Consider the following 19,391-nt stretch of genomic DNA (forward strand, 5'->3'; position numbering starts at 1 on the left):
ACTCAAATAGATTTTTATTAAGTATAAAATCACAATAAACATTTTAAAACAATACAGGGCTTTTGAAAAGATTCCCTCCCCCCGCACTATACCTCGACATTACCAAACACCTTTTCCCTTTCTCCCCATTTAGACAGCTGATGCTCTTCCCTTAGCATATCGTATACTGGCATATACTTTAGTATTATGTGATGACTCCTACTGTCCCCTTATAAACAAACATTCCAACAGGAAAAAACTTCACAGAACATTCTTTCCTCATCCCTCCCCTACCCCAATTCCAGCCAAGGCGTCCATAATTTATCATAAAACTCTACTTTCCCTCTTTTCTGGTAAACCCCCCTCCTAGAGTAATAACATGTTTCACTTAATGAAGGTATTCTCCTCTGGAAGGTGGATCCTCTTTTATCCAGTTTCTTGCTATGACCTTCCGAGCCATGTACAATAGTCTAGCAGTTGCTATCTTCAAATTATGTACTCTTATCTCCTCTACATATCCCAACAAAAGGCCCCGTCACACATAGCGATTTACCAACGATCACGACCAGCGATACGACCTGGCCGTGATCGTTGGTAAGTCGCTGTGTGGTCACTGGGGAGCTGTCACACAGTCAGCTCTCTCCAGCGACCAACGATCAGGGGAACGACTTCGGCATCGTTGAAACTGTCTTCAACGATGCCGAAGTCCCCCTGCAGCACCCGGGTAACCAGGGTAAACATCGGGTTACTAAGCGCAGGGCCGCGCTTAGTAACCCGATGTTTACCCTGGTTACCAAAAAAAAACAAACAGTACATACTCACCATCTGATGTCCGTCAGGTCCCTTGCCGTCTGCTTCCTGCTCTGACTGAGTGCCGCCGTACAGTGAGAGCAGAGCGCAGCCGTGAAGTCACCGCTGTGCTGTGCTCTCACTGTACGGCCGGATCTCAGTCAGAGCAGGAAGCAGACGGCAAGGGACCTGACGGACATCAGATGGTGAGTATGTACTGTTTTTTTTTTTTTACATTTACGCTGGTAACCAGGGTAAACATCGGGTTACTAAGCGCGGCCCTGCGCTTAGTAACCCGATGTTTACCCTGGTTACCAGTGAAGACATCGCTGGATCGGTGTCACACACACAGATTCAGCGATGTCAGCGGGACCTCAACGACCAAAAAAAGGTCCAGGCCATTCCGACACGACCAGCGATCTCGCAGCAGGGGCCTGGTCGCTGGTACGTGTCACACATAGCGAGATCGCTACTGAGGTCGCTGTTGCGTCACAATACTTGTGACTCAGCAGAGATCTCGCTAGCGATCTCGCTATGTGTGACGGGGGCTAACACACCACCCTTGGGACCACGCATCTATAAGCCCCCTCTATTTGACTGATAATCACCAACCAGAAAGCAGCCAACCTCGGACACGTCCAGAGCATGTGAAGCAGTCCAGCATTGTCATTCCTACACCTTGGGCCCTCCGAGTCAGACCGCAATCTGGCCTTAAACAAGACATCTGGAGATCTATACACTCTATGTAGGATAAAAGCTGAGACAGTCTGTTACGGTTCATCTATTCTAACACAGACCTCCATGTTTCATCCTCTAAATGGCCCAATTCTCTCTCCCATTTAGTTCTAGCGAAATGGCTTTCTTCTTGCCTCTCTTCCATAAAGGCCAGATTTGTGCAGTGTATGACTGATTGTTGTCCTATGGACAGACTGTCCCACCTCAGCTGTAGATCTCTGCAGTTCATCCAGAGTGATCATGGGCCTCTTGGCTGCATCTCTGATCAGTCTTCTCCTTGTTTGAGATGAAAGTTTAGAGGGACGGCCAGGTCTTGGTAGATTTGCAGTGGTATGATACTCCTTCCATTTCAATATGATCGCTTGCACAGTGCTCCTTGGGATGTTTAAAGTTTCGGAAATCATTTTGTATCCAAATCCGGCTTTAAACTTCTCCACAACAGTATCACGGACCTGCCTGTTGTGTTCCTTGGTCTTCATGATGCTCTCTGTGCTTAAACAGAACCCTGAGACTATCACAGAGCAGGTGCATTTATACGGAGACTGGATTACACACAGGTGGATTATATTTATCATCATTAGGCATTTAGGACAACACTGGATCATTCAGAGATCCACAATGAACTTCTGGAGTGAGTTTGCTGCACTGAAAGTAAAGGGGATGAATAATATTGCACGCCCCACTTTTCAGTTTTTGAATTTCCACAAAAATTTCAAATAACCAATACATTTCGTTCAACTTCACAATTGTGTTCCACTTGTTGTTGATTCTTCACCAAAAATTTACATTTGGTATCTTTGTTTGAAGCATGATATGTGGGAAAAGGTTGAAAAGTTCCAGGGGGCAGAATACTTTCGCAAGGCACTGTACATAGTGTAGCTGTACATGTGAGCCTCATTATTTAAAGGTGGTGTTGTCTGCCATTTCCCTACTATTTTTGTTAATACTTAAAAGGGATATTTGGGTTATTTAATGTCGATTACCGATCCTTATGATGGGAAAGAAAATGAGGATTTAATACACATATAACTGTACAGAGCTGTACATTGCCGGTCTCTTCAGTGTGTAGCGGCCAACGTGCAGAACTGAATGGAGGACACTAAACGTTGTGCAGAGCTGTGCAGTGCTGCTCTCCTGATTGTTTATAGCCAGTTGCCACCGGAGCTGATCACAGCTAATCTGTGGTGGTGATGTGGATGAGGTATTGGAGCAGTAGAGCACACGGGTGACCGTTGCCTCATTTTCTGCTGTAGGACTGACTGTTGGTTATCTCTGCCTGTCCCATGTTTACGAATGCGCACAACTGCTCAACTCAGAGTGGACACTGAGGCCCCAGCAAAGCCATGCGTTTATCTCTTATCTGTCACTTTAAAGCTCTCCAGTTAGCAGAACGTTTATAAGGCTGTGGCATGCGTTTTTCCCGCAAAACACAAGCATTTTACAAGCGTAATTAGCTTATATATAAATAGGGGGCGCCAGTAAATTACCATATACAACGACTCAATAGCATACATAGAACACAGGAGAAACAAGAGTCGAAAAAGATGGCCAAAATAATACAAAAGTAATTATGTAAGAATATATTTTATTTAGAGTCCATTAAAAAGATCATCATATGCAATAATATATACTGGTACAAAAAATAAGTGATACGTGACTGCATGCAAGGTGCATCTAATATTCCAGGAACCAATGGGCGGAACTTAAAATAATATATCGTTGCGGTACTTATAATTAATCTGCATGTGCACAGTAGCACCTAGTTCCGATATAGAGAAGGCACAGATATCTCAATGGTAAACTGTCACTGAATCGGCTTCATGCCGTATCTAGATTCCCGCACAATTCAACATACATAAAATGCTTAAATAGTATCAAACAGGGAATTGTTTACCCATAGGTGTCTGTAACCGTCCGTCCAGGTCCTGGATGTATACCCCGACGCGCGTTTCGCGTGGATATGTGACCGCTTCCTCAGGGGGCGTGGCTAATAGGGGATCGACGTCCATCTAATATAGTGACTCAATCCGGTCATGTGACGTTGAAACTAGTAACCGGTGCGCTAATGTGAACCGCAGAGACACATCGCCGCTGAGTTCCAAGCCTCACCTCCAGTGCGAGGTCCCCGTCACGTGAGCGGGCCGACGCCACGCCCACATCACGCAGCAGGGAACCGTCACCAGAAGACAGGCAAGGAGCAGCGTACGGCGCGTATCAGCGTATAAAGTGACAAGTGCTTGGTGCAAAAAAGGTTAACCATTAATAAGATAAAGTGAAAAGTGTATAGTTACTGCGCATACTTATGCATTTATCTAGTACATCCCTGCCCGATATCACGCAGCATTCGGATAATCCGGACATTGTGGGAGATAGATCGTGCAATGCATACACCAAAAAAGGAAAAAGTGAAGTGCTAAAAATAAATAATGGAATATTATACCATACATATAATGAATTAAATTACATATACAACACTGCACAAAGCACTAAAATATGCTGCAGATCAAGACATACAACTTCAACATGGGGGCAGTATATAGGGACAAGAACTATACTAAGGCACATAGTATCATAATAATGAATAAATAGTACTCAATGTCCATTAATAAACGCCTTCCAAGGGGGATCCATTCTGATCCTTTGATATTCATCTCATCCAGAGACTTCACGTATGTTCTTCCATGTTACATCCTCCACAGTCCCTCAAAGCCTTCTCCCAAACTCGAAGATAGTATGAATATGATCAGAGACATAAGCACACTAAAATTGGGACAAAGATACCAAATTAAAAACTGACAGGTAAGCAACAGAGACAAATTAAATGTATAGTTCCGGGACAACAATCTAGAGGAAAGAGGAAAATCCATGCGCCTCATTTAGGCCTTTTGGTGCAAGGGTGCCAAGGATGGTGATCCAGCGACATTCCCGTTGCGCCAAAATGCGCTTGACATCCCCACCTCTAATGCCACATTGGATGTGATCAATACCACGTGCCTTAAACGATTTGGGATTGCAATCATGGAATTGTCTATAATGGCGTGGTATGGTTTTCAATTTTGAAGGATCCAATACCTCCTTAGCCGCCACAATGTCACGTATATGCTCCCGTATCTGTGTGCCAAGTCGTCGAGATGTTAACCCAATGTATATTTTAGGACACCCACAGACGGCATAATATACAACTTGTGTAGTATTACACGTAATGTGGTAATTAATGGTGAAAGTCCTTTCACCGTCCGCAGATACAAATGTGGCTTCACGACTGATGTTAGGGCATGTAATGCAGCCACCACATGGAAAGCAGCCCCTAGACGGTCCTCCAGATCCAAAATTATATCCCACATTTTTGGGGATATAATGGCTGGAGACTAATAAATCCCTGAGGTTTTTACTCCTCCTAGCCGTCATTGAGGGACAGTGCGTTTTATTTCCACTTTTAATGGTGAGTGGAGTACTATGAGGAATTGCCTACAAAAACATTGGGGCATCCTCAGGAGTGACCCCTCACTGTCAAAATGTCTTCAAGAATATCCCTCAATGACGGCTAGGAGGAGTAAAAACCTCAGGGATTTATTAGTCTCCAGCCATTATATCCCCAAAAATGTGGGATATAATTTTGGATCTGGAGGACCGTCTAGGGGCTGCTTTCCATGTGGTGGCTGCATTACATGCCCTAACATCAGTCGTGAAGCCACATTTGTATCTGCGGACGGTGAAAGGACTTTCACCATTAATTACCACATTACGTGTAATACTACACAAGTTGTATATTATGCCGTCTGTGGGTGTCCTAAAATATACATTGGATTAACATCTCGACGACTTGGCACACGGATACGGGAGCATATACGTGACATTGTGGCGGCTAAGGAGGTATTGGAGCCTTCAAAATTGAAAACCATACCACGCCATTATAGACAATTCCATGATTGCAATCCCAAATCGTTTAAGGCACGTGGTATTGATCACATCCAATGTGGCATTAGAGGTGGGGATGTCAAGCGCATTTTGGCGCAACGGGAATGTCGCTGGATCACCATCCTTGGCACCCTTGCACCAAAAGGCCTAAATGAGGCGCATGGATTTTCCTCTTTCCTCTAGATTGTTGTCCCGGAACTATACATTTAATTTGTCTCTGTTGCTTACCTGTCAGTTTTTAATTTGGTATCTTTGTCCCAATTTTAGTGTGCTTATGTCTCTGATCATATTCATACTATCTTCGAGTTTGGGAGAAGGCTTTGAGGGACTGGGGAGGATGTAACATGGAAGAACATACGTGAAGTCTCTGGATGAGATGAATATCAAAGGATCAGAATGGATCCCCCTTGGAAGGCGTTTATTAATGGACATTGAGTACTATTTATTCATTATTATGATACTATGTGCCTTAGTATAGTTCTTGTCCCTATATACTGCCCCCATGTTGAAGTTGTATGTCTTGATCTGCAGCATATTTTAGTGCTTTGTGCAGTGTTGTATATGTAATTTAATTCATTATATGTATGGTATAATATTCCATTATTTATTTTTAGCACTTCACTTTTTCCTTTTTTGGTGTATGCATTGCACGATCTATCTCCCACAATGTCCGGATTATCCGAATGCTGCGTGATATCGGGCAGGGATGTACTAGATAAATGCATAAGTATGCGCAGTAACTATACACTTTTCACTTTATCTTATTAATGGTTAACCTTTTTTGCACCAAGCACTTGTCACTTTATACGCTGATACGCGCCGTACGCTGCTCCTTGCCTGTCTTCTGGTGACGGTTCCCTGCTGCGTGATGTGGGCGTGGCGTCGGCCCGCTCACGTGACGGGGACCTCGCACTGGAGGTGAGGCTTGGAACTCAGCGGCGATGTGTCTCTGCGGTTCACATTAGCGCACCGGTTACTAGTTTCAACGTCACATGACCGGATTGAGTCACTATATTAGATGGACGTCGATCCCCTATTAGCCACGCCCCCTGAGGAAGCGGTCACATATCCACGCGAAACGCGCGTCGGGGTATACATCCAGGACCTGGACGGACGGTTACAGACACCTATGGGTAAACAATTCCCTGTTTGATACTATTTAAGCATTTTATGTATGTTGAATTGTGCGGGAATCTAGATACGGCATGAAGCCGATTCAGTGACAGTTTACCATTGAGATATCTGTGCCTTCTCTATATCGGAACTAGGTGCTACTGTGCACATGCAGATTAATTATAAGTACCGCAACGATATATTATTTTAAGTTCCGCCCATTGGTTCCTGGAATATTAGATGCACCTTGCATGCAGTCACGTATCACTTATTTTTTGTACCAGTATATATTATTGCATATGATGATCTTTTTAATGGACTCTAAATAAAATATATTCTTACATAATTACTTTTGTATTATTTTGGCCATCTTTTTCGACTCTTGTTTCTCCTGTGTTCTAAGCGTAATTAGCTTGCAGAATGCTAGTGTTTTCCAAGCGATCTGTAGCATCGCTTGGAAAACTGATTGACAGGTTGGTCACACTTGTCAAACAGCGTTTGACAAGTGTGACTAACTTTTTACTATTGATGCTGCCTATGCCGCATCAATAGTAAAAAGTTATAATGTTAAAAATAATTAAAAAAATACAAATATCGTGATATTCTCACCTTCCGACGTCCCCCGCAGCGTTCCCGATGCTCCTGTTCCCAGTAATGCATTGCGAGAATGACCTGTGATGACGTAGCGGTCTCGCAATGCATTATTGGGAACGCGAGCATTGCGAGGAGCGGCAAGACTGCCGGGGATGCTGGAAGGTGAGAATATCACAATTTTTTTATTTTAATTCTTTTTTTTTTTTAACAATTATATGGTTCCCAGAGCCTGGAGGAGAATCTCCTCTCCTCCACCCTGGGTACCAACCGCACATGATCTGCTTACTTCCCGCATGGTGGGCACAGCCCCATGCAGAAAGTAAGCGGATCAATGCATTCCTATGTGTGCGGAATCCCCGCGATTCACCACAAAGAATGAACATGCTGTATTTTTTTCCGGAATCCAATTCCGCCACGGATAAAAACGCAACATGTGCACAAAAATTGCAGATTGCATTCTAATAGGATGCTTAATGTCTGCTGTCTTTCGCGGTTTTATCGCGTTTTTATAGCGAAAAATCCTGAACGTGTGCCCACAGCCTTATAGATAGGCGTCCAGCCGCCATAAGACAGCTGCACAAATGGTGAAGTTGTTCAGTGGCCTCACTTCCCATTGCATTTCAGTGTGTGGTCATGATTTTGTTTAGTGGGTGAACCCTATGACTCTAGAAATCTCTTACTTTTACAAAAATCGTCTTGACTTATAGTCATATGGCCCCTCTATTGCTGTAGAACAAGGCCAGTTTCACACAAGTGTAACACGGGCGCATTACTACAGCCGCTAGCCCTGACCCAACCACAGGTCATATGACCCAAACTAAAAGCATCACAAAGGTCATTGGACCAGTCAAGTGACCTGACATACATCCATGTAATGCTTGTATGCTTATTGAGGAAAATCACGGGGGTGAAAGGTGCTTTTAATAATTATAGATATCTTGTGTGTGTGTATAATAATAATAATAAAATATATATATATATATATATATATATATATATATATATATATATATATATATATATATATATATATATATATATATATATATATATATATATATATTCATAGCTTGATTCACTGTGACATCGATAAAGTCCTGCTGCTTGAAGCACATCATGCTCATTAGAACGTTGAGGATCTGGTCAGTTAAAGGGGTATTCCATTTCATTCATTCAACATATCCTCAGGATGGGCTTTAAACGTATAGTAGATACAGGTCCTACCAATGTGACCCACATCTAACTCTAGAACAGGGTCCTATCATGATACAGTCAGTGAAAAGGTGGTCGGGATTCCCATAGAAATGATTAGGAATTTTTACCCACCTCTCCACTGACCGAGGCTCAGATCAGAGCTGAATAGTGAGATAGATGAAGATCCCAATAATGGCACCACAAGTACTGCCTGTATATATTGTGGATATACCAATCCTATTACTGTTGCCACAAGCAGGGAAGAGTCAATGATCCACCATAAAAATGTATTAATATCTTTTATTACTAAGAAACATGAAGGCTCAGAATATTCACATGGACAGTATAAGAGACAGATCATGTATAATGTGTGTGCTGTTCTTCCTCCAGCAAACTGTGATCTCCAGCCTGAATAACACAGACTTCCATGGCAGTGGATATACAAGGTACAAAACTTAATGGATACCGACTTTTTCTTTTGTAATGTTACAATTTATCTGTATTTCTAATAACATTGTTGTAATATAATTCATTAGCAAGGTTAAGAATATTTATAAAAGAGGAAATAATCCTGAAATATGTGTCACAGTAGTGTGCGGGGGCTTCCTGCAGCACCCCCAACAGTGATAGATCCAGGTGGGGCCACGCTGCTATAGACTGCTGTGCTGGGAAGCTCCACCGCCCTGTGTGTTCAGCTTATTTTGGCGTTCCCAGGTGTCACACCCCACAGATTCCAAAACTAGGCCATGAGCTGGAAATACTGCTTAGGGCCCCATTACACATTAGATTAAGCTATAACTAGAAAAAAAGACATGGACCTCACATCCAAAAATCATACATTGATCTAATGCTGCTAGGAAAAAATGCATAAAACTGAACTGAGGTTCTTAGTTTACCATTCTGCTCAGACTATATGAAGCCCACTACCACTTCATGGCGAACCTCTCAGTGAGTCCCTAGCCTAAAAGGTGTGGCACCATGCACTTACCCCCGCAGTCCAGCAGGGCAGGCGGCCTAGTGCCCCACAGCACCCATACTGCATGGCAAAGCCCCTATGGCTCCAGGCCACACCACCTCACAGGCACAGTAGCATTGTTGTGCTTGGACCTGCACTCCTATCTCAACTGTTTTCAAATTAGCAGCACTTTGTCTTGCGGCATGTGTGCCTTGGGGCACCAGGTCTCTCCCCTACTGGTGCCCTATTCCTCCGGTGGTTGTCGGCACATGGTGTTGCACCTTTTAGGCTAGGGACCCACTGAGAGGTTCACTGTGGGCTTCATACAGTCTGATTTAGAATGTGAAACTAAGAACCTCATGTTCAGTTTTATACATTTTTGCCTATCGCATTAGATCAATGTATGATTTGTGGATATGCGTTCCATGTCCTTTTTTTTTTCTCCCTACAGTTCTAGCACATTATAGTTGGCCGAGTAGGTTCTTTATCATGAAATGGCATTTCTTGACTCTCGGGATACAGGCAGGTGCCCTATCCTTGCATCTGCTTACTTTGTCATTTGGCGGGCAGCTATATGTAAGGTGTAGGGGCACCTTTTACCTTTTAGTCCCCTTTCACCCGTGAGGCTATTGGATGTATGTTGTCTGATCTAGTCTCCTTTTTTTAATTTCTGAAGACTTTCTATGTTGGTATCCTTTAATTGGAGTTCACATTGTTGCAATTCTCTGCTGGCATCACTTACCATATTTTCAGACATTCAGGAATATTATCTGCTGCATAATAGGAGTTTACTTTAGTGGCCCCTTTATTTCAGGGCAGTAAGGGCCCATTCACATTCTACTCATTAGCGGTGAACCAGCCCTGTGATATTGGGGGGCATGGCCAAAAGCATAATCTTGTAAGTAGGGTTCCAGACTCTTCAGATAATGATGCGGTATGTCCGGGAAGACTGAGTGCTCCTGTGCAGACGAGTCGGGATAGCTGTTGACCGAACCAACGTTCCGTTGACAGCTATATATTGTATATAGGGCTATCAGTGATCGACTGCATTAAAGTTGTTCAGCGCCTGTTTACCAGCATGTTATGGGCAACACATCCCCAGTTGCCATAGTGCGATGAGCGGACGATAATGACGATTTAATGCTGCAATATAAATCCATTTAACTGACGAACGTTTTTTTCGTTTATCATGTGATTGCTGGCCTACTTACAAAAGCCAATAATGGGGGTTGACTCTCATTCACCAAATTTTTGTCTCGCATATGATATTAACCAGAGGTCATACGGATTCTAAACCCTCAGAATACCTGGTCTAATGTTTCTGTGCAGTCGAATGTCCAGCTATTGTGGCTGGGGCGAGACTGACAATAATGTTCCTCCATGGAATTAGGGACTGAGGGTGATCCTGCGACAGGGATGTTGCTGGACTATGATCTCTTCTATATCTTGAGTTGTGTATATATAATATTTCTCTCCATCTCAGAATTTAGCAGTAGTAATTTATGACAAAATGTTTTTTCCCCCCTCTGGTTTCCAGCATGGCTATAATATATGGAGTGTTCTCTACCTCCAATCTTATCGCTCCTTCTGTGGTCGCATTGATTGGAACTCAGCTGTCCATGTTCTTCAGTGGAATATTTTACAGGTAGGTGATGGCTATGGAGGGGCTGTATAATTAAGGACTTGACTGGGGAGAGTGCTATCGCAGGATTAGACCGCTATTACCACACTATGATGAGATCCATACTATATCTTATTGTAACTTGTGTACAATCATTGTTTAACTTTTCTGTTTTTCAGTGCTTATATCGCAATGTTTATCCAGCCGTTCACTTGGTCATTTTACACCTTATCCGTTTTAATCGGGATTGCTGCCGCTGGTGAGTGGTGCATGTTCTACATCCTTAGAATCTGTCAGTACGTTTGATCCAGTTGCCATTTATGCGCTCATGTAGTCCATGAAAGATGAACTCATTGGCACCTTTACATTGTCAGTCCATTGCCTGAAGCTTGAGAAATCCACATTTCTAGCTGTAAGCACTTGCACTGACTGATATTGCATCCTCCGTTATTAACGTTCTTGGTGTCTCCCTCTCTGTGTTATATACATCTGAAGGCAGGCACCTGTCGGGAAGACTGAATGTTGCGCAGAACAGCAGTCGTCTCGCTTCTGTGCATTTAGTGGCCCTTCTGAGGGCACAGGCTTCAGTGCTCGCAGCACAGGAGAGCAAGAGGGAAGCACCAAGAATGTTACTAGCCGAAGACACAGGGTTTCATTAAAGCATCAATCCAGCGTGTTTTTTTTTTTTTTTTTTTTTTTTTAATTCCTTTTTATCCCTGCCTCTAAGGTAGACTCTTCTGGCAGGACCCTACTCTATTCTAACCTATTAAACATTTTTCAATATACCGAATACTCTTTTTAGGTGTATTTTAATTTTTTTTTTGTTGTTGTTGTTTTTTTAGGAAATGCGTCACATACATTTTTTAAAATGACCAATGACTACCACATACAAAGGATAAATACCGCCACACCATGACCAGACCACATATTACCACCACATAGTGACCGAATAATACCACATACAGGGACAAATACCGCCACACCATTGCCGGACCACATATTGCCACCACATTGTGACTGAATACTACAATACTGCTCATTAATAAAAAAAAAAAAAAAAAAAAAAAAAAAAAAATATTACTAATAGTACTAATATTACCATTAGTGCCATAATGCACAGTAGCTCTGTACATAGTATATAGTGTATAATGTCAGTGTACAGGTAATAGTGACTCACCAGTGACATTATACACAAGAGCTCTGTATATACTATATAGTGTAAGTGTACAAGTAACAGACTGACTCACCAGTGACATCATCTGACACAGTGCACTGCAAAGTGTCAAATCAGCAATCTGACAATATATAGTGATGTCCCACCCTGGGACAAAGTAAAAAAGTAAAAAAAAAAAATTCCTAAATAATGAAAAAAAAAATAAAAAAATATTGTTCCAATAAATACATCTTTGTCTAAATAAAAAAACAAAACATTCAAAGTACACATATTTAGTATTGCTGCGTCTGTAACGACCCGACCTATAAAACTGTCCCACTAGTTAACCCCTTCAGTGAATACCGTAAGAAAAAATAAAAAAAAAGAAGCAAAAAACACTTTATTATCATACCGCCGAGCAAAAAGTGGAATAACACGCAATCAAAAGGACGGATATAAATAACCATGGTACTGCTGAAAACGTCATCTTGTCCCGCCAAAAACTAGCCCGCCATACAGCATCAGAGAGAAAATAAAAAAGTTATAGTCCTCAGAATAAAGCGATGCAAAAATAATAATTTTTTATATAAAAGTTATCGTATAAACGTGCCAAAACATAAAAAAATGATATAAATGAGGTATCGCTGTAATCGTACTGACTTGAAGAATAAAACTGCTTTATCAATTTTATCAAACGTGGAACGGTATAAACGCCTCCCCCGCTCCCCCAAAAGAAATTCATGAATAGCTGATTTTTGGTCATTCTGCCTCACAAAAATCAGAAGAAAAAGCGATCAAAAAATGTCACGTGCCCGAAAATGGTACCAATAAAAACGTCAACCAGTCCCGCAAAAAACAAGACCTCACATGACTCTGTGGACCAAAATATGGAAAAATTGTTGCTCTCAAAATATGGAGATGCAAAAACAATTTTTAAAAAGCGTCTTTTAGTGTGTGACAGCTGCCAATCAAAAAAGTCCGCTAAACAATCCTCTATAAAAGTAAATCAAACCCCCTTCATCACCCCTTTAGTTAGGGAAAGATAAAATTAAAAAAATGTATTCATTTTCATTTTCCCGTTAGGGTTGGGGCTACAGTTAGGGTCGGGGCTAAAGTTAGGGTCGGGGCTAATGTTAGGGTTGTGGCTAAAGTTAGGGTTTGGATTACATTTACGGTTGGAATTAGGATTGGGATTAGGGTTAAGGATGTGGTTAGGGTTATGGTTGGGATTAGGGTTAGGGGCATGTTCGGGTTAGGGGTGTGGTTAGGGTTATGGTTAGGGTTGGGATTAGGGTTAGGGGTGTGTTTGGGTTAGGGTTTCAGTTAGAATTGGGGGGTTTCCACTGTTTAGGCACATCAGGGGCTCTCCAAAGGCGACATGGCGTCGGATCTCAATTCCAGCCAATTCTGCGTTGAAATAGTAAAACACTTGTGGGGGGTTTCTATGTTTAGGCACATCAGGGGCTCTGAAAACGCGACATGGTGTCCTATCTCAATTCCAATCAATTTTGCACTGAAAAGTCAAACTGCGCTCCTTCCCTTCCGAGCTCTCCCGTGCGCCAAAACAGGGGTTTACCCCAACATACGGGGTATCAGCGTACTCAGGACAAATTGGACAACAACTTTTGGGGTCCAATTTCTCTTGTTACCCTTGGGAAAATTAAAATTTGGGGGGCTAAAAAATAATTTTTGTGGGAAAAAAAATGATTTTTTATTTTCCTTGCTCTGCATTATAAACTGTAGTGAAACACTTGGGGTTTCAAAGTTCTCACAACACATCTAGATAAGTTCTTTGGGGGGTCTAGTTTCCAATATGGGGTCATTTGTGGGGGGTTTCTACTGTTTAGGTACATCAGGGGCTCTGCAAACGCAATGTGACGCCTGCAGACCATTCCATCTAAGTCTGCATTCCAAACGGTGCTCCTTCCCTTCCGAGCTCTGCCATGCGCCCAAACGGTGGTTCCCCCCCCACATATGGGGTATCGGCGTACTCAGGACAAATTGGACAACAACGTTTGGGGTCCAATTTCTCCTGATAGCCTTGGGAGAATACAAAACTGGGGGCTAAAAAAATAATTTTTGTGGAAAAAGAATTTTTATTTTCACGGCTCTGCGTTCTAAACTGTAGTGAAACACTTGGGGGTTTAAAGTTCTCACAACACATCTAGATATCTAGATAAGTTCCTTAGGGGGTCTAGTTTCCAAAATGGTGTCATTTGTGGGGGGTTTCTATGTTTAGGCACATCAGGGGCTCTGAAAACGCGACATGGTGTCCTATCTCAATTCCAATCAATTTTGCACTGAAAAGTCAAACTGCGCTCCTTCCCTTCCGAGCTCTGCCATGCGCCCAAACAGTGGTTTACCCCCACATATGGGGTATCGGCGTGCTCAGGACAAATTGTACAACAACCTTTGGGGTCCAATTTCTCCTGTTACCCTTGGTAAAATAAAACAAATTGGAGCTGAAGTAAATTTTTTGTGAAATGTTCATTTTTTTTAAAGCATTCCAAAAATTCCTGTGAAACACCTGAAGGGTTAATAAACTTCTTGAATGTGATTTTGAGCACCTTGAGGGGTGCAGTATTTAGAATGGTGTCACACTTGGGTACTTTCTATCATATAGACCCCTCAAAGTGACTTCAAATGTGATGTAGTCCCTAAAAAAAAAAATGGTGTTGTAAAAATGAGAAATTGCTGGTCAACTTTTAACCCTTATAACTTCCTAACAAAAAAAGTTTGGTTCCAAAACTGTGCTGATGTAAAGTAGACATGTGGGAAATGTTACTTAAAAATTCAAAGTTGGAAAATTGTGAAATGTTAAAAATGTTTGCCAAATTTCCCATTTTTTTTTTCACAAATAAACACAGGTAATATCAAAGAAATGTTACCACGATCATGAAGTACAATATGTCACGAGAAAACATTCTCAGAATCATCAGGATCCGTTGAAGTGTTCCATAGTTAAAACCTCATAAAGGGACAGTCATCAGAATTATAAAAATTGGCCCGGTCATTATCGTGCAAACCACCCTTGGGGGTTAAGGGGTTAATGACCAAGCCAATGTTTACAATTTTGACCGCTGTCACTTTATGAGGTTATAGCTCTGGAGCCTTTAACAGATCCCACTGATTCTGAGATTGTTTTTTTCATGCTTATTGTACTTCATGTTACTGGTAATATTTCTTCGATAGGACTTGCGTTTATTTATTAAAAAAATCGAAATTTGGCAAAAATTTTGCAATTTTCAAACTTTTAATTTTTGTGCCCTTAAATCGGAGAGATATGTCACACAAAATATTAATAAACTAGATGGTGGCCTGATTCGAACGCATCGGGTATTCTAGAATATGTATGTATGTATATTGCAGCCACATAGTATATAGCACAGGCCATGTAGTATATAGGAGCCATGTAGTATATAGCAGACAAATACTACGTGGCCTGTGCTATATACTATGTGGCTGCTATATACTGTGTGGCTGCTATACACATACATACATACATACATATTGTAGAATACCCGATGCGTTAATACAGGCCACGCAGTATATAACACAGCCCAAACAGTATATAACACAGCCCACGCAGTATATAGCAGCCACGCAGTATCTAACACAGGCGACGTAGTGTATATAACACAGGCCACGCAATATATAACACAGGGCACATAGTATATAGCACAGCCCACGCAGTATATAGCAGCCACGCAGTATATAACACAGGCGACATAGTATATAGCACAGGCCACGCAGTATATAACATTGCCCATGTAGTATATAGCAGCCACGCAGTATGTAACACAGCCAACGTAGTGTATAGCACAGCCCACGCAGTATATAACACTGGCCATGTAATATATAACACTGCCCATGAAATAAATAGCAGCCACGCAGTATGTAACACAGCCCACGTAGTATTTAGCAGTGTGGGCACCATATCCCTGTTAAAAAAAATTAAAATAAAAAATAGTTATATACTCACCCGCTGGGATCCAGCGAAGCTATGGCAATGTGTGCGCGGCTGCCGCCATCTTCCGTTCCCAGGATGCATTGCGAAATTACCCAGCTGACTTAGCGGTCTCGCGAGACCGCTATGTCTTCTGGGTAATTTCGCAATGCATCTCTGGCAACGGAAGATGGCGGCAGGCGCGAGCGCATCGTCGAACGACAGAAGGTGAGAATAGCAGGTTTTTTTTTTTATTATTATTTTTAACATTAGATCTTTTTACTATTGATGCTGCATAGGCAGCATCACTAGTAAAAAGTTGGGGACACACAGGGTTAATAGTAGCGGTAACGGAGTGCTTTACACCGTGGCATAACGCGGTCCGTTACCGCTGGCATTAACCCTGTGTGAGCGGTGACTGGAAGGGAGTTTGCGGGCGCCGGGCACTGACTGCAGGGGAGTAGGGAGGGACTAATCGGACTGAGCCCGTCGCTGATTGGTCGCGGCAGCCATGGCAGGCAGCTGGGGAGACCAATCAACGACGCGGGATTTCTGTTACGGAAGTTGCCGACAGAAAGACGGACGTACCCCTTAGACAATTATATATATATATATATATATATAGATAGATAGATAGATAGATAGATAACATTTCCCACATGTCTACTTTACATCAGCACAATTTTAGAAACATATACATATATTTTTTTTTTGTTAGAACGTTTTAAGGGTTAAAAATTGACCAGCGATTTATTTTTCCAACAAAATTTACAAAACCATTTTTTTTAGGGACCATCTCACATTTGAAGTGAGTTGGGGGGGGAGGGTCAATATGACAGAAAATACCCAAAAGTGACACCATTCTAAAAACTACACACCTCAAAACCACATGCAAAAAGTTTATTAACCCTTCAGGTGCTTCACGAGAACTAAAACAATGTGGAAGGAAAAAATGAACGTCTTACTTTTTTTTCACAAAAAATTTACGTTAGACCCACACTTTTTTTATTTTCACAAGGGAAACAAGAGAAAATGGACCACAAAATGTGTTGTTCAAATTCTCCTGAGTACACAGATACACCATATGTAGGGGGAAAGCCACTGTTTGGGCGCATTGCAGGGCTCAGTAGGGAGGCAGCACTGTTTGACTTTTTTAACCCAAAATTGTCTGGAATCAATGGCGGGCGCCATGTCGCGTTTGGAGACCCCCTGATGTACCTAAACAGTGGAATCCCCCAATTCTAACTTTAAACCTAACACAGCCCTACCCCTGACCCTAACCATAACCCTAACTGTATCCCCCACACCACAACCATAACCCTAGCCCCAACCCTAACGGAAATACTTTTTTTATTTTATAATTTTTTTCCTAACTAAGGGGGTGATAAAGGGGGGTTTGATTTACTTTTTTTTTTTTTTTTGGATCACTCTGACAGGGTCTATCACAGTGATCAGAATGAACCAATAGGGAAATCTCCTATTGTTGCCAGGTGCCGGCTGGCATAGTTGGCGGGCACACTGCACATGCGCCTGCCATTTTCTTCCCGGCAGAAGACGCTGGGGGCCAGAGCTGGAGGTACCGGGTGGGCTCGGGGGACCCAATTTCTCTTTCCTCTGGTATACTAGATCATATCAGAGGAGGGAGAAATGAATGGGAAACCAGCCCCCTTTTTTTTTTCATATGCCTTTCGATTTTATTTTTCGCACACCAATCTGAGTTCAATACCAGCATGCTGCGTTTTTTCTTCCTCCGCTTAATTCGATTAGACGAAAATCTCTGATGAACACTGTCTCATTGAATAATATTGGTATGAGTGTTGTACAATTGATTTAAAAAAAAATGTTTTTCCTCGCATTGTACTCGCCGCATTGGTACACAAATTGGAGAAAGGCCCAAGAACACTAATTGTGTCACAACTAGAGTTGAGCGAATTTGTTTGGGTTCCCTCTTAGGCTAGGTTCACATTTGCGGTTTTTTTATCCGCATCAACTTACGCATGACGGATAAAAAAAAAAGCAACGTTTGCACGCGTTATTGCATGCGTTCGCGCTGTTTATGCGCATGCGTTTGTTATGAAAACATTTTTCAAGGAGAATTTCCTTGCGTTCCTGTAGACTGCAATCGGTTGTTTCGAACACTCCTTCCGCAAGCGTCCGCATGCGTATGGCAGCGGAAATTTGACACCCAAAAAATTCTAACATGGTGCGTCAGCCGTGCCCAGCCGCACACCGCGAAAATACGCATGTGTAAGCAAATGTGGGTGAACGCATGCACCTACATCTACAATATTAAAGATAGGAAATCAAGGCTCATGCGGACGTATGCGTCAGAAATGCTGCAACCGCAAATGTGAAACCAGCTTTATTGGGCAAGCTATAGCACTCGCTGAATAAGCTGCAGAGGGAACCCGGCTTCCTGGATCGCTCCAGCTGACAACTGCGCCACAACTGCATTTGTCGCGGCTGTGTCACAGCACATGCATGGAGAACCTGTTTGTTGGGTTCTCCATGCATGTGCTGTGACACAGCCGCGACAAATGCAGCTGCGGCGCTGATCAGCAGGAGCGCTCCAGGTATCCGGGTTCCCTCAGCAGCTTATTCGGTAAGCGCTATAGCTTGCCGAATAAGAGGGAACCCAAACAAATTCGCTCAATTCTAGTCACAACCGCTGCCCCCAGTAAACTAAATGAGGGCAGCAGATGGAATCAGGGTCTCTTTTCCTACATTATGCTGCTCTCAGATGAGGTAGCAAAAACCTGCTGACAGATTACATTTAATCTTTCACTGAGCGTCATGCACATATAAATGGGTTAGGGGACCAAACTTACTGACACATTCCCTTAGAAGTTGTCTGAAGCCTCTTTTCAGCAGGGCTTGGCAGCTCTCTAATGTTTTTGGGCGTGCAATGCATGTCAGACATACTCAGCTTTGTTAGCGCCTTCACTGTTACGTATTGCTAGCAGTAAGTGTAGTCACTTTCACTTTCGATTACGGTTCCCAGTGACCAGTAATAGACCGATCACGTGCAATCCGTGTGGAGGTACCATCAAGACACATCGATCTGCTTTATTTTTTTAGCTGAGGTATCTACTGTGGAACTACGATTGCAAGCGAACACTGGCAGCTATAGAGCTAATTACATAGTAATTTGAAGGTTGCTAACATAGAACCAACTGGATAAAATCAGATTTTTTTTTTAAATTATTTTATCTTATAGCTGACTACGTCCTGTGTTTTGTGTTAGGTTCCACAAAGCCAGTAGGGACATTAGGTGATGATGTGCATGGTGTTTTAAAGGGAATCTGTCAGCAGTTTCCAGCAGCATAATGTAGAAACAGAGACCCTGACCCCAGTGATGTATCACTTACTAGGCAAAGCTTAGTCTTTTTTTTTT

At 42.4% G+C, this 19,391-nt stretch overlaps 1 protein-coding gene across 1 annotated transcript in view; it reads left to right on the forward strand.

Moving 5' to 3' along the window:
• MFSD11 (major facilitator superfamily domain containing 11) overlaps window positions 1-19,391 on the forward strand; it is an 80,582-nt gene that overhangs the window by 10,587 nt on the left and 50,604 nt on the right. The window contains exons 3-5 of the mRNA XM_077251847.1: window positions 8,713-8,768; window positions 10,815-10,922; window positions 11,078-11,157. Of these exons, the coding sequence (XP_077107962.1) occupies window positions 8,713-8,768; window positions 10,815-10,922; window positions 11,078-11,157 (244 nt within the window). The remainder of the gene's footprint in view (window positions 1-8,712; window positions 8,769-10,814; window positions 10,923-11,077; window positions 11,158-19,391) is intronic.

Source organism: Ranitomeya variabilis, chromosome 4 (genome assembly GCF_051348905.1).
Source record: "Ranitomeya variabilis isolate aRanVar5 chromosome 4, aRanVar5.hap1, whole genome shotgun sequence".
Taxonomy (NCBI): Eukaryota; Metazoa; Chordata; class Amphibia; order Anura; family Dendrobatidae; genus Ranitomeya; species Ranitomeya variabilis.